Source organism: Notothenia rossii, assembly GCF_949606895.1.
Source record: "Notothenia rossii genome assembly, chromosome: 9".
NCBI classification, from domain to species: Eukaryota; Metazoa; Chordata; class Actinopteri; order Perciformes; family Nototheniidae; genus Notothenia; species Notothenia rossii.
In genome coordinates, this window is record NC_136907.1 from 82,080,597 (window position 1) to 82,103,969 (window position 23,373).

General features: G+C 44.5%; 1 protein-coding gene across 4 annotated transcripts in view; it reads left to right on the forward strand.

The window, feature by feature from the left end:
• Positions 1–23,373, forward strand: part of ubtfl (upstream binding transcription factor, like) — a 40,807-nt gene that overhangs the window by 12,997 nt on the left and 4,437 nt on the right. For all 4 annotated transcript variants that reach the window (XM_079650545.1, XM_079650542.1, XM_079650543.1 and 1 more), the window contains exons 4-12: positions 838–921; positions 10,479–10,634; positions 10,712–10,776; positions 14,313–14,433; positions 14,682–14,792; positions 15,009–15,136; positions 15,839–15,980; positions 16,050–16,091; positions 16,178–16,291. In XM_079650545.1, coding sequence (XP_079506671.1) covers positions 838–921; positions 10,479–10,634; positions 10,712–10,776; positions 14,313–14,433; positions 14,682–14,792; positions 15,009–15,136; positions 15,839–15,980; positions 16,050–16,091; positions 16,178–16,291 — 963 coding nt within the window. The remainder of the gene's footprint in view (positions 1–837; positions 922–10,478; positions 10,635–10,711; positions 10,777–14,312; positions 14,434–14,681; positions 14,793–15,008; positions 15,137–15,838; positions 15,981–16,049; positions 16,092–16,177; positions 16,292–23,373) is intronic.

Genomic DNA, 23,373 nt, shown 5'->3' on the forward strand with positions numbered 1-23,373 from the left:
ATGTTTCATATAGGAGCTTTCTCTCTGTGTGGTATGTTTCATATAGGAGCTTTCTCTCTGTGTCAGATGTTTCATATAGGAGCTTTCTCTCTGTGTGGTATGTTTCATATAGGAGCTTTCTCTCTGTGTGGTATGTTTCATATAGGAGCTTTCTCTCTGTGTGGGATGTTTCATATAGGAGCTTTCTCTCTGTGTGGTATGTTTCATATAGGAGCTTTCTCTCTGTGTGGGATGTTTCATATAGGAGCTTTCTCTCTGTGTGGTATGTTTCATATAGGAGCTTTCTCTCTGTGTGGGATGTTTCATATAGGAGCTTTCTCTCTGTGTCAGATGTTTCATATAGGAGCTTTCTCTCTGTGTGGTATGTTTCATATAGGAGCTTTCTCTCTGTGTGGTATGTTTCATATAGGAGCTTTCTCTCTGTGTCAGATGTTTCATATAGGAGCTTTCTCTCTGTGTCAGATGTTTCATATAGGAGCTTTCTCTCTGTGTGGTATGTTTCATATAGGAGCTTTCTCTCTGTGTCAGATGTTTCATATAGGAGCTTTCTCTCTGTGTGGTTTGTTTCATATAGGAGCTTTCTCTCTGTGTCAGATGTTTCATATAGGAGCTTTCTCTCTGTGTCAGATGTTTCATATAGGAGCTTTCTCTCTGTGTCAGATGTTTCATATAGGAGCTTTCTCTCTGTGTCAGATGTTTCATATAGGAGCTTTCTCTCTGTGTGTTATGTTTCATATAGGAGCTTTCTCTCTGTGTCGGATGTGATGCTGGAGTTGCCCCAGAGCAGAACCCCTTCACAGCGCCTGTTAATAACCCTCTCTAACCTTTCTGCTCCAGGTGCGTAAGTACCGCACGATGACGGAGGTCATCTTCGACGCCACAGAGTTCGTGAGGAATCCGTACAAAGGCAAGAAGCTGAAGGTGAGGACCCCCCCCAGTTTAATCTGCATTATTACCTGTAATTAAAGGTCCCCAAAGTGGGGAGATGATTCAAAATAAAATAAAAAAATGTTTTCATTATTATTATTACCCAGTGTTTCCCACATCATTTGATTCTATTCCCACCATGTTTTTAGGTAAACAATGTTGTATAATTCAGGCTATGAATGATATGTAAACAAACCCTTCTGTAAAAGCCTTCAGAATATTGATAGGAATATAACTGGAAGGTTTGGTGTATCTACGTGCTACTGAAGTGGACATTTATCACTCAGAATATGAGAAAAACTCATTTTGAGACAACGACCTTTAAAGATTTCAGTGAGGCGCTAGCTAAGCCCTCCTGTTCTTTGGGTAAGGGGTTCCCAACCTTTATTGTGCCAAGGACCGGCAGATGCATTCAAAAAAGATTTGCCGACCGGTTGTCAATTTTAACTGATTTGAATATTTACTCACCAGCAGGTGGCGACAGAGGCTAACTGTATTTAACAGCCTGAAGAAATACCAATATGCATCCAAAACATTTGAACAACTTTTAAAACCAGGATACAATTAAAACAAATTAGGACCACTGTACACATATTAATATAACTGAAATGTCAGGGAGACCCCCTGGGCTTGTTTGCCAGCCATAATAACGTCATACTGGGGCGTTCGTTCCGGTGCACTCCGACAGCATTTAGCACTACATCGAGATTAACTTATTTTGGGAACACCCACATACCTATGGAGTTAGCCAGATGTGTGTAAATTACTGTTCATGGTAATTTGAAAACAAATGCTGTTGTTGGACACACAAACACACCGAACACACACACACACACACACACACACACACACACACACACACACACACACACACACACACACACACACACACACACACACACACACAGCGGAGCTGAGCAGAGCACATACACACACACATCATGCGCCTTTGTGACCGGACATTTCTTTCATACAACGAGTAATAGGGGGAATAATCGGGCCGTTCGGTGTGTGTGTGTGTGTGTGTGTGTGTGTGTGTGTGTGTGTGTGTGTGTGTGTGTGTGTGTGTGTGTGTGTGTGTGTGTGTGTGTGTGTGTGTGTGTGTGTGTGTGTGTGTGTGTGTGTGTGTGTGTGTGTGTGTGTGTGTGTGTGTGTGTGTGTGTGTGTGTGTGTGTGTGTGTGTGTGTGTGTAACGTAGCAGCCTGCAGTGAAGGTGGTGTGTACGCGCTGGTGCTGCACTTCTCAGAGGCTGCCTCCTGATGCTGCAGCCATTTCATGAAGTGAAGGAGTCTTTACAAATAAACAAATATCTCTACCCCCCCCTGGCCCATATGTCCTTAGAATGAAGTCCGAGTTCGAAATATATCTCAAATAATGTTTGCACTGCCATTTCCCACAAACATAACAGTCTGCGATGAAACGTTAGTCTCCTGTGTGTTCCACTTCCTATTGGCGCACCGGTAACTTTCTCTGCGCACGAGAGGCTGAGACCTTATGCTAACCAATTTTTATTTATTTGATTTTTTTTTTAAATTTAATATATTTAATCTATTTATAATTCTGCAAATATTACGATAAACTTACAGCTATTTCACGGCCCGGCAGTAACACCTCCGCGGACCGGGGATTGGGAACCCCTGGTTTGGATGACAGCTTGCGCATCGACACACTCCGTGAAGGTATTTCATGTTCGGGATCATTTCTTTTTTGTATAATCTTGTTTCGTGCAAGTGACAATTGTTGGCGTTTTTTTCGCCGTTCTTTTGCCATTTTGAGATTTAAATTTCCAGCGAAATCTAAACCAGGAATTGTTTTAGCACACGACGTGACACATCTGAATGGATCATGTTGTCAGAAATTGACACCAGCCAATGAGATTTCGTTTCTTGGTTTAAGACCCCTTTGTACTTTCACGATTGGTTGCTGATACAAAGGAAACGACCATATTTGGATCCGATGAGATTGTGCAGGAGAGACGGAGCTTTTCAACGATACCTCTGATGACATGGTGCACACAGCGGTCGCGGTACTTTATGTTACGTTAGAAAGCTAACTTTTGGTGAACTTAGGAGAAATCCACAGACGCAAACTATAGTCAAATAAACACTTAAATGTGTATTTTGTACGTTTTCCAAAATCCTGAAAGAAAACATGTTATAGAATCAAAATAGCACAAAATCTCAAAATTGACCAGCGCATGAAAAACGATGTTTTTGCCTGGGGTGTCTCGCCTTAAAGAGTGAGACACACCGGAGTTGAGGATCTGTGGGGTTTGTATGTCGATGTCTGGGAAACACTATTATTTGTCTGACAATTCACGTGGCGCGGGGTCGCCAGTCTCTGGCACACTGATTTTGGGGGTCGCGGGCTGAAAAGTTTGGGAACCCCTGCCCTATGATACTGTTTCTCATCAATATATCCCAGGTCTCAGATATATCCAGAGCCTGTCTCTGATTGGCTGTAACACCAACCAGATCATTGCAGCATTACCCATAACCCCCTCTGTTTCAGCCCTGTTTCCAAAGTGCTGATTCTCTGTCTGTTACTTTAGATGAAAATAAGGAGCCCCTCCCCAGGCCCCTCTGAGAGACATTTGGCTACAAAGAACTCAATAGCCGCTATCACACCAAGTACTTTGCTGTACTTAGTGCACTAAGTACAGATTGCGTTCTCACCGGAATAAGTTCCTGGGGAAGGATTAGGCAAATGAAGCCGGTGACGTCACTTCTTCTTCTTCTGCTTTGGGTTTACTGGCAGGCCGCAAACAACTTCACGGCGTATACTGCCGCCCGAAGTCCCCGGCCGAAAGTCAGCTTCTACTGAAGCCTTCCGAGTAAATCGCCAGAACGCCGACACCTCCACAGCTCCCATGTTTTTTTTGTGTCGCCATAAATTATTCTCCCTCCGTTGGTGCGCGGGGCTAATGCTAATAATGCTAATGCCAGCAAATACAATGGCGGCTTCACAAAACTTTTCAGAGTTTTACCGGTGTGGTGTGCAATTCGCCCAGCCAATAGAAATTGGTACTTTTTTGGTACCACCTCTCCAGCAGGCGCTAAAAATGGGGGTAAAAGTTCCCGGCACCAATTCCTCTTTTTGGTGTGAACGCAACATAACGGAACTAAAGGGGAAAAGTACTCCGGTGTGAACGCGGCTAATGGTGCTCTCGGAGGAGATTCGGGTGATAAGTAGGGGGTGGGGGTTACCTTGTTGCTGATTGGCTAATCGTTACACAAGACAATACATCGTTATGACATCATAAAGTGGCCAAAATCTGATCAGCTCATTTTCAGACAGGTTTTTATAGAAATTGATCAAAATAGAGAGAGAATCTCAGAGGGGACACATGTTGATGTAGAAGAGACATGAAGAAGAGGGGACACATGTTGATGTAGAAGAGACATGAAGAAGAGGGGACACATGTTGATGTAGAAGAGACATGAAGAAGAGGGGACACATGTTGATGTAGAAGAGACATGAAGAAGAGGGGACACATGTTGATGTAGAAGAGACACGAAGAAGAGGGGACACAGGTTGATGTAGAAGAGACATGAAGAAGAGGGTACACATGTTGATGTAGAAGAGACATGAAGAAGAAGAAGGGACACATGTTGATGTAGAAGAGACATGAAGAAGAGGGGACACATGGTGATGTAGAAGAGACATGAAGAAGAGGGGACACATGGTGATGTAGAAGAGATATGAAGAAGAGGGGACACATGTTGATGTAGAAGAGACATGAAGAAGAGGGGACACATGGTGATGTAGAAGAGACATGAAGAAGAGGGGACACATGGTGATGTAGAAGAGATATGAAGAAGAGGGGACACATGTTGATGTAGAAGAGACATGAAGAAGAGGGGACACATGTTGATGTAGAAGAGACATGAAGAAGAGGGGACACATGTTGATGTAGAAGAGATATGAAGAAGAGGGGACACATGTTGATGTAGAAGAGACATGGAGAAGAGGGGACACATGTTGATGTAGAAGAGACATGAAGAAGAGGGGAAACATGTTGATGTAGAAGAGACATGAAGAAGAGGGGACACATGTTGATGTAGAAGAGACATAAAGAAGAGGGGACACATGTTGATGTAGAAGAGACATGAAGAAGAGGGGACACATGTTGATGTAGAAGAGACATGAAGAAGAGGGGACACATGTTGATGTAGAAGAGACATGAAGAAGAGGGGACACATGTAGAAGAGACATGGAGAAGAGGGGACACATGGTGATGTAGAGGAGACATGAAGAAGAGGGGACACATGTTGATGTAGAAGAGACATGGAGAAGAGGGGACACATGTTGATGTAGAAGAGACATGAAGAAGAGGGGACACATGTAGAAGAGACATGGAGAAGAGGGGACACATGTTGATGTAGAAGAGACATGAGGAAGAGGGGACACATGTTGATGTAGAAGAGACATGGAGAAGAGGGGACACATGTTGATGTAGAAGAGACATGGAGAAGAGGGGACACATGTTGATGTAGAAGAGACATGAAGAAGAGGGGACACATGTTGATGTAGAAGAGACAGGAAGAAGAGGGGACACATGTTGATGTAGAAGAGACATGAAGAAGGGGGGACACATGTTGATGTAGAAGAGACATGAAGAAGAGGGGAAACATGTTGATGTAGAAGAGACATGGAGAAGAGGGGACACATGTTGATGAAGAAGAGACATGAGGAAGAGGGGACACATGTTGATGTAGAAGAGACATGAAGAAGAGGGGACACATGTTGATGTAGAAGAGACATGGAGAAGAGGGGACACATGTTGATGTAGAAGAGACATGGAGAAGAGGGGACACATGTAGATGTAGAAGAGACATGGAGAAGAGGGGACACATGTTGATGTAGAAGAGACATGAATACAAGGGGACACATGTTGATGTAGAAGAGACATGAAGAAGAGGGGACACATGTTGATGTAGAAGAGACATGAAGAAGAGGGGAAACATGTTGATGTAGAAGAGACATGGAGAAGAGGGGACACATGTTGATGTAGAAGAGACATGGAGAAGAGGGGACACATGTTGATGTAGAAGAGACATGAATACAAGGGGACACATGTTGATGTAGAAGAGACATGAAGAAGAGGGGACGCATGTTGATGTAGAAGAGACATGGAGAAGAGGGGACACATGTTGATGTAGAAGAGACATGAATAAAAGGGGACACATGTTGATGTAGAAGAGACATGAATAAAAGGGGACACATGTTGATGTAGAAGAGACATGAATACAAGGGGACACATGTTGATGTAGAAGAGACATGGAGAAGAGGGGACACATGTTGATGTAGAAGAGACATGGAGAAGAGGGGACACATGTTGATGTAGTAGAGACATGAATACAAGGGGACACATGTTGATGTAGAAGAGACATGAAGAAGAGGGGACACATGTTGATGTAGAAGAGACATGAAGAAGAGGGGACACATGTTGTTGTGGAAGAGACATGAAGAAGAGGGGACACCTGTTGATGTAGAAGAGACATGAAGAAGAGGGGACACATGTTGATGTAGAAGAGACATGAAGAAGGGGGGACACATGTTGATGTAGAAGAGACATGAAGAAGAGGGGACACATGTTGATGTAGAAGAGACATGGAGAAGAGGGGAGACATGTTGATGTGGAAGAGACATGGAGAAGAGGGGACACATGTTGATGTAGAAGAGACATCAAGAAGAGGGGACACATGTTGATGTAGAAGAGACATGAAGAAGAGGGGACACATGTTGATGTGGAAGAGACATGGAGAAGAGGGGACACATGTTGATGTAGGAGAGACATGAAGAAGAGGGGACACATGTTGATGTAGAAGAGACATGAAGAAGAGGGGACACATGTTGATGTAGAAGAGACATGAAAAAGAGGGGACACATGTTGATGTAGAAGAGACATGAAGAAGAGGGGACACATGTAGAAGAGACATGGAGAAGAGGGGACACATGGTGATGTAGAGGAGACATGAAAAAGAGGGGACACATGTTGATGTAGAAGAGACATGGAGAAGAGGGGACACATGTTGATGTAGAAGAGACATGAAGAAGAGGGGACACATGTTAATGTAGAAGAGACATGAAGAAGAGAGGACACATGTAGAAGAGACATGGAGAAGAGGGGACACATGTTGATGTAGAAGAGACATGAAAAAGAGGGGACACATGTTGATGCAGAAGAGACATGAAGAAGAGAGGACACATGTAGAAGAGACATGGAGAAGAGGGGACACATGTTGATGTAGAAGAGACATGAGGAAGAGGGGACACATGTTGATGTAGAAGAGACATGGAGAAGAGGGGACACATGTTGATGTAGAAGAGACATGAAGAAGAGGGGACACATGTTGATGTAGAAGAGACATGAAGAAGAGGGGACACATGTTGATGTAGGAGAGACATGAAGAAGAGGGGACACATGTTGATGTAGAAGAGACATGAAGAAGAGGGGACACATGTTGATGTAGAAGAGACATGAAGAAGGGGGGACACATGTTGATGTAGGAGAGACATGAAGAAGAGGGGACACATGTTGATGTAGAAGAGACATGAAGAAGAGAGGACACATGTAGAAGAGACATGAAGAAGAGGGGACACATGTTGATGTAGAAGAGACATGAAGAAGAGGGGACACATGTTGATGTAGGAGAGACATGAAGAAGAGGGGACACATGTTGATGTAGAAGAGACATGAAGAAGGGGGGACACATGTTGATGTAGGAGAGACATGAAGAAGAGGGGACACATGTTGATGTAGGAGAGACATGAAGGAGAGGGGACACATGTTGATGTAGAAGAGACATGGAGAAGAGGGGATACCTGTTGATGTAGAAGAGACATGGAGAAGAGGGGACACATGTTGATGTAGAAGAGACATGAAGAAGAGGGGACACATGTTGATGTAGAAGAGACATGGAGAAGAGGGGACACATGTTTATGTAGAAGAGACATGTAGAAAAGGGGACACATGTTGATGTAGAAGAGACATGAAGAAGAGGGGACACATGTTGATGTAGGAGAGACATGGAGAAGAGGGGACACATGTTGATGTAGAAGAGACATGGAGAAGAGGGGACACATGTTGATGTAGAAGAGACATGAAGAAGAGGGGACACATGTTGATGTAGAAGAGACATGAAGAAGAGGGGACACATGTTGATGTAGAAGAGACATGAAGAAGAGGGGACACATGTAGAAGAGGGGACACATGTTGATGTAGAAGAGACATGAAGAAGAGGGGACACATGTTGATGTAGAAGAGACATGAAGAAGAGGGGACACATGTTGATGTAGAAGAGACATGAAGAAGAGGGGACACATGTTGATGTAGAAGAGACATGAAGAAGAGGGGACACATGTAGAAGAGACATGGAGAAGAGGGGACACATGGTTGATGTAGAGGAGACATGAAAAAGAGGGGACACATGTTGATGTAGAAGAGACATGAAGAAGAGGGGACACATGGTTGATGTAGAGGAGACATGAAAAAGAGGGGACACATGTTGATGTAGAAGAGACATGGAGAAGAGGGGACACATGTTGATGTAGAAGAGACATGAAGAAGAGGGGACACATGTTAATGTAGAAGAGACATGAAGAAGAGGGGACACATGGTTGATGTAGAGGAGACATGAAAAAGAGGGGACACATGTTGATGTAGAAGAGACATGGAGAAGAGGGGACACATGTTGATGTAGAAGAGACATGAAGAAGAGGGGACACATGTTAATGTAGAAGAGACATGAAGAAGAGGGGACATATGTAGAAGAGACATGGAGAAGAGGGGACACATGTTGATGTAGAAGAGACATGAGGAAGAGGGGACACATGTTGATGTAGAAGAGACATGGAGAAGAGGGGACACATGTTGATGTAGAAGAGACATGAAGAAGAGGGGACACATGTTGACGTAGAAGAGACATGGAGAAGAGGGGACACATGTTGATGTAGAAGAGACATGAAGAAGAGGGGACACGTGTTGATGTAGAAGAGACATGAAGAAGAGGGGACGCATGTTGATGTAGAAGAGACATGAAGAAGAGGGGACACATGTTGATGTAGAAGAGACATGAATAAAAGGGGACACATGTTGATGTAGAAGAGACATGGAGAATAGGGGACACATGTTGATGTAGAAGAGACATGAATAAAAGGGGACACATGTTGATGTAGAAGAGACATGGAGAATAGGGGACACATGTTGATGTAGAAGAGACATGGAGAAGAGGGGACACATGTTGATGTAGTAGAGACATGAATACAAGGGGACACATGTTGATGTAGAAGAGACATGAATAAAAGGGGACACATGTTGATGTAGAAGAGACATGAAGAAGAAGGGACACATGTTGATGTAGAAGAGACATGGAGAAGAGGGGACACATGTTGATGTAGAAGAGACATGAATAAAAGGGGACACATGTTGATGTAGAAGAGACATGGAGAAGAGGGGACACATGTTGATGTAGTAGAGACATGAATACAAGGGGACACATGTTGATGTAGAAGAGACATGAAGAAGAGGGGACACATGGTGATGTAGAAGAGACATGAAGAAGAGGGGACACATGTTGTTGTGGAAGAGACATGAAGAAGAGGGGACACCTGTTGATGTAGAAGAGACATGAAGAAGAGGGGACACCTGTTGATGTAGAAGAGACATGAAGAAGAGGGGACACATGGTGATGTAGAAGAGACATGGAGAAGAGGGGACACATGCTGATGTAGGAGAGACATGGGGAAGGGGACACATGTTGATGTAGGAGAGACATGGAGAAGAGGGGACACATGTTGATGTAGAAGAGACATGGGGAAGGGGACACATGTTGATGTAGGAGAGTCATGGGGAAGGGGACACATGTTGATGTAGGAGAGACATGGAGAAGAGGGGACACATGTTGATGTAGAAGAGACATGGGGAAGGGGACACATGTTGATGTAGGAGAGACATGGAGAAGAGGGGACACATGTTGATGTAGAAGAGACATGGGGAAGGGGACACATGTTGATGTAGGAGAGACATGGGGAAGGGGACACATGTTGATGTAGGAGAGACATGGAGAAGAGGGGACACATGTTGATGTAGAAGAGACATGGGGAAGGGGACACATGTTGATGTAGAAGAGACATGGGGAAGGGGACACATGTTGATGTAGGAGAGACATGGAGAAGAGGGGACACATGTTGATGTAGAAGAGACATGGGGAAGGGGACACATGTTGATGTAGAAGAGACATGGGGAAGGGGACACATGTTGATGTAGAAGAGACATGGAGAAGAGGGGACACATGTTGATGTAGAAGAGACATGGGGAAGAGGGGACACATGTTGATGTAGAAGAGACATGGAGAAGAGGGGACACATGTTGATGTAGAAGAGACATGGAGAAGAGGGGACACATGTTGATGTAGAAGAGACATGAAGAAGAGGGGACACATGTTGATGTAGGAGAGACATGGAGAAGAGGGGACACATGTTGATGTAGAAGAGACATGGGGAAGGGGACTGTTCATAATGGACCTCTAAATGGTGTTTCCTGTCAGACTCACCCGGAGTTCCCAAAGAAGCCCCTGACTCCATACTTCCGCTTCTTCATGGAGAAACGAGCCAAGTACGCCAAGATCCACCCGGAGATGAGCAACCTGGACCTGACCAAGATCCTGTCCAAGAAGTACAAGGAGCTGCCGGAGAAGAAGAAGGTCCGTACCCCCGCCTGCCCGCCCCCCCCCCCCCCCCCCCCCCCGCTCCGCTCTGTCTCACCTCTCTCTCTCTGCAGCTGAAGTACATCACTGAGTTCCAGCGCGAGAAGGAGGAGTTCGAGAAGAACATGGCGCGCTTCAAGTGAGTCGCTCCTTCACCTCTTTGAAGCTTATATTATTAAAGATTGGGTCTGCTCGATTTTTTTCACTGCACATTTGACACAGCGGCGTTTCACAAAGAAGAACAAAAGCACATTAATCTGAGAGAGATGAGTTATTGAACGTAAGGCCTTTTAGTGGGTTAAGTAGATTCTAATAATAAGTGAGACATGGATTAGCTTCTGTTAGCGAACCTCATTGCTCGATCTGAAAGGTCTCTCTGCTTTAGGGCCAGATGACTGAGATTATTATTACTGACTCATACGTTATCAATTACACATGTGAACAGAGACCACCTCACTGTTTACAGATAGACTTCACAAGGTCACTGTGTACAGATAGACTTCACAAGGTCACTGTTTACAGATAGACTTCACAAGGTCACTGTTTACAGATAGACTTCACAAGGTCACTGTTTACAGATAGACTTCACAAGGTCACTGTTTACAGATAGACTTCACAAGGTCACTGTGTACAGATAGACTTCACAAGGTCACTGTGTACAGATAGACTTCACAAGGTCACTGTTTACAGATAGACTTCACAAGGTCACTGTTTACAGATAGACTTCACAAGGTCACTGTTTACAGATAGACTTCACAAGGTCACTGTTTACAGATAGACTTCACAAGGTCACTGTGTACAGATAGACTTCACAAGGTCACTGTTTACAGATAGACTTCACAAGGTCACTGTTTACAGATAGACTTCACAAGGTCACTGTGTACAGATAGACTTCACAAGGTCACTGTTTACAGATAGACTTCACAAGGTCACTGTTTACAGATAGACTTCACAAGGTCACTTTTTAAAGATAGACTTCACAAGGTCACTGTTTACAGATAGACTTCACAAGGTCACTGTTTACAGATAGACTTCACAAGGTCACTTTTTAAAGATAGACTTCACAAGGTCACTGTTTACAGATAGACTTCACAAGGTCACTGTTTACAGATAGACTTCACAAGGTCACTGTTTACAGATAGACTTCACAAGGTCACTTTTTAAAGATAGACTTCACAAGGTCACTGTTTACAGATAGACTTCACAAGGTCACTGTTTACAGATAGACTTCACAAGGTCACTGTTTACAGATAGACTTCACAAGGTCACTGTTTACAGATAGACTTCACAAGGTCACTGTTTACAGATAGACTTCACAAGGTCACTGTTTACAGATAGACTTCACAAGGTCACTGTTTACAGATAGACTTCACAAGGTCACTGTTTACAGATAGACTTCACAAGGTCACTTTTTAAAGATAGACTTCACAAGGTCACTGTTTACAGACAGACTTCACAAGGTCACTGTTTACAGATAGACTTCACAAGGTCACTGTTTACAGATAGATTTCACAAGGTCACTGTTTACAGATAGACTTCATAAGGTCACTGTTTAAAGATAGACTTCACAAGGTCACTGTGTACAGATAGACTTCATAAGGTCACTGTTTACAGATAGACTTCACAAGGTCACTGTTTACAGATAGACTTTACAAGTTCACTGTTTACAGATAGACTTCACAAGGTCACTGTTTACAGATAGACTTCACAAGGTCACTGTTTACAGATAGACTTCACAAGGTCACTGTTTACAGATAGACTTCACAAGGTCACTGTTTACAGATAGACTTCACAAGGTCACTGTGTACAGATAGACTTCACAAGGTCACTGTGTACAGATAGACTTCACAAGGTCACTGTTTACAGATAGACTTCACAAGGTCACTGTGTACAGATAGACTTCACAAGGTCACTGTTTACAGATAGACTTTATAAGTTCACGGCAGACTCGATCGTGCGTAGTGTGAATCGGGCACAGATATCACTGTAGGTCCACAGAGAGAGGACTCTCAGCCAAATATATCCTTATACTAACTCTACTAAATCTAACTATACTAACCATATAAATAACAACACAAGGAGAAATCTACACGTAGAGATAAAAGGATATTTGTTAAGAAGATGTTGGCATGTGTTGTTAGCATGTGTTGTTAGCGTGTGTTGTTAACGTGGGTTGTTAGCGTGTGTTGTTAGCGTGTGTTGTTAACGTGGGTTGTTAGCATGTGTTGTTAGCGTGGGTTGTTAACGTGGGTTGTTAGCATGTGTTGTTAGCGTGTGTTATTAACGTGGGTTTTTAGCATGTGTTGTTAGCGTGGGTTGTTAACGTGGGTTGTTAGCATGTGTTTTTAGCGTGTGTTGTTAACGTGGGTTGTTAGCATGTGTTGTTAGCGTGTTTTGTTAACGTGGGTTGTTAGCATGTGTTGTTAGCGTGGGTTGTTAACGTAGGTTGTTAGTGTGTGTTGTTAACGTGGGTTGTTAGTGTGTGTTGTTAACGTGGGCTGTTAGCATGTGTTGTTAGCGTGGGTTGTTAACGTGGGTTGTTAGTGTGTGTTGTTAACGTGGGTTGTTAGCATGTGTTGTTAGTGTGTGTTGTTAACTTGGGTTGTTAGCATGTGTTGTTAGAGTGGGTTGTTAGCGTGGGTTGTTAGTGTGTGTTGTTAACGTGGGCTGTTAGCATGTGTTGTTAGCGTGGGTTGTTAACGTGGGCTGTTAGCATGTGTTGTTAGTGTGTGTTGTTAACGTGGGTTGTTAGCATGTGTTGTTAGTGTGTGTTGTTAACGTGGGCTGTTAGCATGTGTTGTTAGCATGTGTTGTTAGTGTGTGTTGTTAACTTGGGTTGTTAGCATGTGTTGTTAGTGTGTGTTGTTAACGTGGGCTGTTAGCATGTGTTGTTAGCGTGGGTTGTTAACGTGGGTTGTTAGTGTGTGTTGTTAACGTGGGCTGTTAGCATGTGTTGTTAGCGTGGGTTGTTAGCATGTGTTGTTAGTGTGTGTTGTTAACGTGGGTTGTTAGTGTGTGTTGTTAACGTGGGTTGTTAGCATGTGTTGTTAGCGTGTGTTTTTAACGTGGGTTGTTAGCATGTGTTGTTAGTGTATGTTGTTAATGTGGGTTGTTAGCATGTGTTGTTAGCATGTGTTGTTAACGTGGGTTGTTAGCATGTGTTGTTAGTGTGTGTTGTTAACGTGGGTTGTTAGCATGTGTTGTTAGTGTGTGTTGTTAGCATGTGTTGTTAACGTGGGTTGTTAACATGTGGTGTTAGTGTGTTTTGTTAACGTGGGTTATTAGCATGTGTTGTTAGCGTGTGTTGTTAACGTGGGTTGTTAGCATGTGTTGTTAGTGTGTGTTGTTAACGTGGGTTGTTAGCATGTTTTGTTAGTGTGTTTTGTTAACGTGGGTTATTAGCATGTGTTGTTAGCGTGTGTTGTTAACGTGGGTTGTTAGCATGTGTTGTTAGCATGTGTTTTTAACGTGGGTTGTTAGCATGTGTTGTTAGCATGTGTTTTTAACGTAGGTTGTTGTTAGCGTGGGTTGTTAGCGTGTGTTGTTAGCGTGGGTTGTTAGCGTGGGTTGGTAGCAGGTGTTGGTAGCATGTGTTGTTAGCGTGGGTGGTTAGCGTGTGTTGTTAGCGTGTGTAGCCACCCAGTGTTGTTAGCATGCTAACGATGCTGCCTGCAGGCACGACCATCCTGATCTGATCGAAGAGAGGAAGAAGTCCGACCTGCCAGAGAAACCCAAAACTCCCCAACAGCTGTGGTACAACCACGAGAAGAAGACCTACCTGAAGCTGCACCCCGAGGTACACACACACACACACACACACACACACACACACACACACACACACACACACACACACACACACACACACACACACACACACCCGTTTATTAGCTAGCATACACTATTACATTATATCTCTATAACAATATGACTAACTTACGTAAGCTATCGCAACAAGCTAGCTAGCTAACGTTATGTAACAAAATGAATCGCATGTTAACAATCTAATTGATGTATGTGCATATGTGTGTGCGTGTGTTTCAGGTCAGTCAGAAGGAGCTGAAGGAGGCTCTGAGGAGACAGTGGTCCCAGCTCTCTGACAAGAGGAGACTCAAGTGGATCAGCAAAGCCCTGGAGCTGCAGAAAGACTACGAGGTACACCACGCACACACGCACGCACGCACACACACACACACACACACACACACACACACACACACACACACACACACACACACACACACACACACACACACACATACACATACACATACACACACACACACATATTATCCTCCTCCCCTGCAGGTTCTAATGGGTGTGACATGGACCTGTTGAACTATAACCTATTATTTTGCTGTGTGTGTGCAGGGCAGTATGAGGGCGTATCATGTGGCTCACCCTGACGTCTCCGCCGATGATCACGTGCGCTCTGTCCTCACTAAAGCAGAGAGACAGCTGAAGGACAAGTTCGATGGACGGCCGACGAAACCTCCACCGTGAGTCCCAATTAGCTAACGAGGAGCTAGCTGCTAACATGCTAATGAACAGGAAACTAAACAGCTGATGTTCAAGAAACTGGAACGCTTAGTGACCCAAGAACTACAGAGAAACTGGAAACCTAAAAACGAGCTAAAAACCAGGTTGCTAACGAGCTAACAACCAAGGTGCTAACGAGCTAACAACCAAGGTGTTGCAGCAACGGGTACTCTCTGTACTGCGCTGAGCTGATGGTGTGTGTGTGTGTGTGTGTGTGTGTGTGTGTGTGTGTGTGTGTGTGTGTGTGTGTGTGTGTGTGTGTGTGTGTGTGTGTGTGTGTGTGTGTGTGTGTGTGTGTGTGTGTGTGTGTGTGTGTGTGTGTGTGTGTGTGTGTGTGTGTGTGTGTGTGTGTGTTGCAGTAACGGGTACTCTCTGTACTGCGCTGAGCTGATGGTGTGTGTGTGTGTGTGTGTGTGTGTGTGTTGCAGTAACGGGTACTCTCTGTACTGCGCTGAGCTGATGGTGTGTGTGTGTGTGTGTGTGTTGCAGTAACGGGTACTCTCTGTACTGCGCTGAGCTGATGGTGTGTGTGTGTGTTGCAGTAACGGGTACTCTCTGTACTGCGCTGAGCTGATGGTGTGTGTGTGTGTGTTGCAGTAACGGGTACTCTCTGTACTGCGCTGAGCTGATGGTGTGTGTGTGTGTGTGTGTGTGTGTTGCAGTAACGGGTACTCTCTGTACTGCGCTGAGCTGATGGTGAACATGAAGGACGTCCCCAGCACTGAGAGGATGGTTCTGTGCAGCAAGCAGTGGAAGTTGATGACACAGAAAGAGAAGGACATGTTCCAGAAGCGCTGCGAACAGGTCTGTGTCTCCACTAACACACGCAGCTCTTATTGTGAAGCCTGCTCTCACTTCCTGTTTGTGTTTCAGAGGAAGAAGCAGTACGACGTGGACCTGCAGAGGTTTCTGGAGGTACGTCCTGTCCGACCGTATTAGACTTTAATAGACTCTAAGACTAATAGACTGTTTTTAACGATGTTTTTATCGATATCTTTCAGAGTCTCCCAGACGAGGAGCGAGACCGGGTGATGGGCGAGGAGAAACTGGGCGGGGCCAGAACGGGAGGGGGCGTGGCCAACAGCCCACACAGATCGAAGTCTCCCTCTGTCAAGGTATGCACTTCCTTCTTCTGTGGTATTCACTGCTGCTAGCCCTTCAACACCTCCAGACTGATGCTTCATATTAATGTGCTCCAGTCTTAAAGCTCGTTAGTCTCCTGGTTCTGGTCTTAAAGCTTGTTAGTCTCCTGGTTCTGTTCCTAAAGCTCGTTAGTCTCCTGGTTCTGGTCCTAAAGCTCGTTAGTCTCCTGGTTCTGGTCCTAAAGCTTGTTAGTCTCCTGGTTCTGTTCCTAAAGCTTGTTAGTCTCCTGGTTCTGTTCCTAAAGCTCGTTAGTCTCCTGATTCTGTTCCTAAAGCTTGTTAGTCTCCTGGTTCTGGTCCTAAAGCTTGTTAGTCTCCTGGTTCTGTTCCTAAAGCTCGTTAGTCTCCTGATTCTGGTCTTACAGCTCGTTAGTCTCCTGGTTCTGATCTTACAGCTCGTTAGCATCCTGGTGCTGGTCTTAAAGCTTGTTAGTCTCCTGGTTCTGGTCTTAAAGCTTGTTAGTCTCCTGGTTCTGGTCCTAAAGCTTGTTAGTTTACTGGTTCTGGTCTTAGAGCTTGTTAGTCTCCTGGTTCTGGTTTTAGGGCTCGTTAGTCTCCTGGTTCTGGTCTTACAGCTCGTTAGCATCCTGGTTCTGGTCTTAAAGCTTGTTAGTCTCCTGGTTCTGGTCTTAAAGCTTGTTAGTCTCCTGGTTCTGTTCTTAAAGCTTGTTAGTCTCCTGGTTCTGGTCTTAAAGCTCGTAAGTCTCCTGGTTCTGGTCTTAAAGCTCGTTAGTCTCCTGGTCTTACAGCTCGTAAGTCTCCTGGTCTTACTGCTCGTTAGTCTCCTGGTCTTAAAGCTTGTTAGTCTCCTGGTTCTGGTCTTAAAACTTGTTAGTCTCCTGGTTCTGGTCTTAAAGATCGTTAGTCTCCTGGTTCTGGTCTTAAAGCTCGTAAGTCTCCTGGTTCTGGTCTTAAAGCTCGTTAGTCTCCTGGTCTTACAGCTCGTAAGTCTCCTGGTCTTACTGCTCGTTAGTCTCCTGGTCTTAAAGCTTGTTAGTCTCCTGGTTCTGGTCTTAAAACTTGTTAGTCTCCTGGTTCTGGTCTTAAAGATCGTTAGTCTCCTGGTTCTAGTCTTAAAGCTCGTTAGTCTCCTGGTTCTGGTCTTAAAGCTTGTTAGTCTCCTGGTTCTGGTCTTAAAGATCGTTAGTCTCCTGGTTCTGGTCTTAAAGCTTGTTAGTCTCCTGGTTCTGGTCTTAAAGCTTGTTAGTCTCCTGGTTCTGGTCTTAAAGATCGTTAATCTCCTGGTTCTGGTCTTAAAGCTCGTTAGTCTCTTGGTTCTGGTCTTAAAGCTTGTTAGCATCCTGGTGCTGGTCTTAAAGCTTGTTAGTCTCCTGGTTCTGGTCTTAAAGCTTGTTAGTCTCCTGGTTCTGTTCCTAAAGCTCGTTAGTCTCCTGGTTCTGGTCTTAAAGCTTGTTAGTCTCCTGGTTCTGTTCCTAAAGCTCGTTGGTCTCCTGGTTCTGGTCCTAAAGCTCGTTAGTCTCCTGGTTCTGGTCCTAAAGCTTGTTAGTCTCCTGGTTCTGTTCCTAAAGCTCGTTAGTCTCCTGATTCTGTTCCTAAAGCTTGTTAGTCTCCTGGTTCTGGTCCTAAAGCTTGTTAGTCTCCTGGTGCTGGTCTTAAAGCTCGTAAGTCTCCTGGTTCTGGTCTTAAAGCTCGTTAGTCTCCTGGTCTTACAGCTCGTAAGTCTCCTGGTCTTACTGCTCGTTAGTCTCCTGGTCTTAAAGCTTGTTAGTCTCCTGGTTCTGGTCTTAAAACTTGTTAGTCTCCTGGTTCTGGTCTTAAAGCTCGTAAGTCTCCTGGTTCTGGTCTTAAAGCTCGTAAGTCTCCTGGTTCTGGTCTTAAAGCTCGTTAGTCTCCTGGTCTTACAGCTCGTAAGTCTCCTGGTCTTACTGCTCGTTAGTCTCCTGGTCTTAAAGCTTGTTAGTCTCCTGGTTCTGGTCTTAAAACTTGTTAGTCTCCTGGTTCTGGTCTTAAAGATCGTTAGTCTCCTGGTTCTGGTCTTAAAGCTCGTAAGTCTCCTGGTTCTGGTCTTAAAACTCGTTAGTCTCCTGGTCTTACAGCTCGTAAGTCTCCTGGTCTTACTGCTCGTTAGTCTCCTGGTCTTAAAGCTTGTTAGTCTCCTGGTTCTGGTCTTAAAACTTGTTAGTCTCCTGGTTCTGGTCTTAAAGATCGTTAGTCTCCTGGTTCTAGTCTTAAAGCTCGTTAGTCTCCTGGTTCTGGTCTTAAAGCTTGTTAGTCTCCTGGTTCTGGTCTTAAAGATCGTTAGTCTCCTGGTTCTGGTCTTAAAGCTTGTTAGTCTCCTGGTTCTGGTCTTAAAGATCGTTAATCTCCTGGTTCTGGTCTTAAAGCTCGTTAGTCTCTTGGTTCTGGTCTTAAAGCTTGTTAGCATCCTGGTGCTGGTCTTAAAGCTTGTTAGTCTCCTGGTTCTGTTCCTAAAGCTCGTTAGTCTCCTGGTTCTGGTCTTAAAGCTTGTTAGTCTCCTGGTTCTGTTCCTAAAGCTCGTTGGTCTCCTGGTTCTGGTCCTAAAGCTCGTTAGTCTCCTGGTTCTGGTCCTAAAGCTTGTTAGTCTCCTGGTTCTGTTCCTAAAGCTCGTTAGTCTCCTGATTCTGTTCCTAAAGCTTGTTAGTCTCCTGGTTCTGTTCCTAAAGCTCGTTAGTCTCCTGATTCTGGTCTTACAGCTCGTTAGTCTCCTGGTTCTGATCTTACAGCTCGTTAGCATCCTGGTGCTGGTCTTAAAGCTTGTTAGTCTCCTGGTTCTGGTCTTAAAGCTTGTTAGTCTCCTGGTTCTGATCCTAAAGCTTGTTAGTTTACTGGTTCTGGTCTTAGAGCTTGTTAGTCTCCTGGTTCTGATCTTACAGCTCGTTAGTCTCCTGGTTCTAGTCTTAAAGCTTGTTAGTCTCCTGGTTCTGTTCTTAAAGATCGTTAGTCTCCTGGTTCTGGTCTTAAAGCTTGTTAGTCTCCTGGTTCTGGTCTTAAAGCTCGTAAGTCTCCTGGTTCTGGTCTTAAAGCTCGTTAGTCTCCTGGTCTTACAGCTCGTAAGTCTCCTGGTCTTACTGCTCGTTAGTCTCCTGGTCTTAAAGCTTGTTAGTCTCCTGGTTCTGTTCTTAAAACTTGTTAGTCTCCTGGTTCTGGTCTTAAAGATCGTTAGTCTCCTGGTTCTGGTCTTAAAGCTCGTAAGTCTCCTGGTTCTGGTCTTAAAGCTCGTTAGTCTCCTGGTCTTACAGCTCGTAAGTCTCCTGGTCTTACTGCTCGTTAGTCTCCTGGTCTTAAAGCTTGTTAGTCTCCTGGTTCTGGTCTTAAAACTTGTTAGTCTCCTGGTTCTGGTCTTAAAGATCGTTAGTCTCCTGGTTCTAGTCTTAAAGCTCGTTAGTCTCCTGGTTCTGGTCTTAAAGCTCGTTAGTCTCCTGGTTCTGGTCTTAAAGATCGTTAGTCTCCTGGTTCTGGTCTTAAAACTTGTTAGTCTCCTGGTTCTGGTCTTAAAGCTCGTTAGTCTCCTGGTTCTGGTCTTAAAGCTTGTTAGTCTCCTGGTTCTGGTCTTAAAACTTGTTAGTCTCCTGGTTCTGGTCTTAAAGATCGTTAGTCTCCTGGTTCTGGTCTTAAAGCTCGTAAGTCTCCTGGTTCTGGTCTTAAAGCTCGTTAGTCTCCTGGTCTTACAGCTCGTAAGTCTCCTGGTCTTACTGCTCGTTAGTCTCCTGGTTCTGGTCTTAAAGCTTGTTAGTCTCCTGGTTCTGGTCTTAAAACTTGTTAGTCTCCTGGTTCTGGTCTTAAAGCTTGTTAGTCTCCTGATTCTGGTCTTACAGCTCGTTAGTCTCCTGGTTCTGATCTTACAGCTCGTTAGCATCCTGGTGCTGGTCTTAAAGCTTGTTAGTCTCCTGGTTCTGGTCTTAAAGCTTGTTAGTCTCCTGGTTCTGATCCTAAAGCTTGTTAGTTTATTGGTTCTGGTCTTAGAGCTTGTTAGTCTCCTGGTTCTGTTCTTAAAGATCGTTAGTCTCCTGGTTCTGGTCTTAAAGCTTGTTAGTCTCCTGGTTCTGGTCTTAAAGCTCGTAAGTCTCCTGGTTCTGGTCTTAAAACTTGTTAGTCTCCTGGTTCTGGTCTTAAAGATCGTTAGTCTCCTGGTTCTGGTCTTAAAGCTCGTAAGTCTCCTGGTTCTGGTCTTAAAGCTCGTTAGTCTCCTGGTCTTACAGATCGTAAGTCTCCTGGTCTTACTGCTCGTTAGTCTCCTGGTCTTAAAGCTTGTTAGTCTCCTGGTTCTGGTCTTAAAACTTGTTAGTCTCCTGGTTCTGGTCTTAAAGATCGTTAGTCTCCTGGTTCTAGTCTTAAAGCTCGTTAGTCTCCTGGTTCTGGTCTTAAAGCTCGTTAGTCTCCTGGTTCTGGTCTTAAAGATCGTTAGTCTCCTGGTTCTGGTCTTAAAACTTGTTAGTCTCCTGGTTCTGGTCTTAAAGCTTGTTAGTCTCCTGGTTCTGGTCTTAAAGCTTGTTAGTCTCCTGGTTCTGGTCTTAAAACTTGTTAGTCTCCTGGTTCTGGTCTTAAAGATCGTTAGTCTCCTGGTTCTGGTCTTAAAGCTCGTAAGTCTCCTGGTTCTGGTCTTAAAGCTCGTTAGTCTCCTGGTCTTACAGCTCGTAAGTCTCCTGGTCTTACTGCTCGTTAGTCTCCTGGTTCTGGTCTTAAAGCTTGTTAGTCTCCTGGTTCTGGTCTAAAAACTTGTTAGTCTCCTGGTTCTGGTCTTAAAGCTTGTTAGTCTCCTGGTTCTGGTCTTAAAGCTTGTTAGTCTCCTGGTTCTGGTCTTAAAACTTGTTAGTCTCCTGGTTCTGGTCTTAAAGATCGTTAGTCTCCTGGTTCTAGTCTTAAAGCTTGTTAGTCTCCTGGTTCTGGTCTTAAAACTTGTTAGTCTCCTGGTTCTGGTCTTAAAGCTTGTTAGTCTCCTGGTTCTAGTCTTAAAGCTTGTTAGTCTCCTGGTTCTGGTCTTAAAGATCGTTAGTCTCCTGGTTCTAGTCTTAAAGCTTGTTAGTCTCCTGGTTCTGGTCTTAAAGCTTGTTAGTCTCCTGGTTCTGGTCTTAAAGATCCTTAGTCTCCTGGTTCTGGTCTTAAAGCTTGTTAGTCTCCTGGTTCTGGTCTTAAAGCTCGTAAGTCTCCTGGTTTTGGTCTTAAAGCTCGTAAGTCTCCTGGTTCTAGTCTTAAAGCTCGTTAGTCTCCTGGTCTTACAGCTCGTAAGTCTCCTGGTCTTACTGCTCGTTAGTCTCCCGGTCTTGAAGCTTGTTAGTCTCCTGGTTCTGGTCTTAAAGCTCGTAAGTCTCCTGGTTCTGGTCTTAGGGCTCGTTAGTCTCCTGGTCTTACAGCTCGTAACTCTCCTGGTCTTACTGCTCGTTAGTCTCCTGGTCTTACAGCTCGTAAGTCTCCTGGTCTTACTGCTCGTTAGTCTCCTGGTCTTAAAGCTTGTTAGTCTCCTGGTTCTGCACTTAAAGCTTGCTAGTCTCCTGGTTCTGGTCTTAAAGCTTGTTAGTCTCCTGGTTCTGGTCTTAAAGCTCGTAAGTCTCCTGGTTCTGGTCTTAAAGCTCGTTAGTCTCCTGGTCTTACAGCTCGTAAGTCTCCTGGTCTTACTGCTCGTTAGTCTCCTGGTCTTAAAGCTTGTTAGTCTCCTGGTTCTGTTCTTAAAACTTGTTAGTCTCCTGGTTCTGGTCTTAAAGATCGTTAGTCTCCTGGTTCTGGTCTTAAAGCTCGTAAGTCTCCTGGTTCTGGTCTTAAAGCTCGTTAGTCTCCTGGTCTTACAGCTCGTAAGTCTCCTGGTCTTACTGCTCGTTAGTCTCCTGGTCTTAAAGCTTGTTAGTCTCCTGGTTCTGGTCTTAAAACTTGTTAGTCTCCTGGTTCTGGTCTTAAAGATCGTTAGTCTCCTGGTTCTAGTCTTAAAGCTCGTTAGTCTCCTGGTTCTGGTCTTAAAGCTCGTTAGTCTCCTGGTTCTGGTCTTAAAGATCGTTAGTCTCCTGGTTCTGGTCTTAAAACTTGTTAGTCTCCTGGTTCTGGTCTTAAAGCTCGTTAGTCTCCTGGTTCTGGTCTTAAAACTTGTTAGTCTCCTGGTTCTGGTCTTAAAGATCGTTAGTCTCCTGGTTCTGGTCTTAAAGCTCGTAAGTCTCCTGGTTCTGGTCTTAAAGCTCGTTAGTCTCCTGGTCTTACAGCTCGTAAGTCTCCTGGTCTTACTGCTCGTTAGTCTCCTGGTTCTGGTCTTAAAGCTTGTTAGTCTCCTGGTTCTGGTCTTAAAACTTGTTAGTCTCCTGGTTCTGGTCTTAAAGCTTGTTAGTCTCCTGATTCTGGTCTTACAGCTCGTTAGTCTCCTGGTTCTGATCTTACAGCTCGTTAGCATCCTGGTGCTGGTCTTAAAGCTTGTTAGTCTCCTGGTTCTGGTCTTAAAGCTTGTTAGTCTCCTGGTTCTGATCCTAAAGCTTGTTAGTTTACTGGTTCTGGTCTTAGAGCTTGTTAGTCTCCTGGTTCTGTTCTTAAAGATCGTTAGTCTCCTGGTTCTGGTCTTAAAGCTTGTTAGTCTCCTGGTTCTGGTCTTAAAGCTCGTAAGTCTCCTGGTTCTGGTCTTAAAACTTGTTAGTCTCCTGGTTCTGGTCTTAAAGATCGTTAGTCTCCTGGTTCTGGTCTTAAAGCTCGTAAGTCTCCTGGTTCTGGTCTTAAAGCTCGTTAGTCTCCTGGTCTTACAGATCGTAAGTCTCCTGGTCTTACTGCTCGTTAGTCTCCTGGTCTTAAAGCTTGTTAGTCTCCTGGTTCTGGTCTTAAAACTTGTTAGTCTCCTGGTTCTGGTCTTAAAGATCGTTAGTCTCCTGGTTCTAGTCTTAAAGCTCGTTAGTCTCCTGGTTCTGGTCTTAAAGCTCGTTAGTCTCCTGGTTCTGGTCTTAAAGATCGTTAGTCTCCTGGTTCTGGTCTTAAAACTTGTTAGTCTCCTGGTTCTGGTCTTAAAGCTCGTTAGTCTCCTGGTTCTGGTCTTAAAGCTTGTTAGTCTCCTGGTTCTGGTCTTAAAACTTGTTAGTCTCCTGGTTCTGGTCTTAAAGATCGTTAGTCTC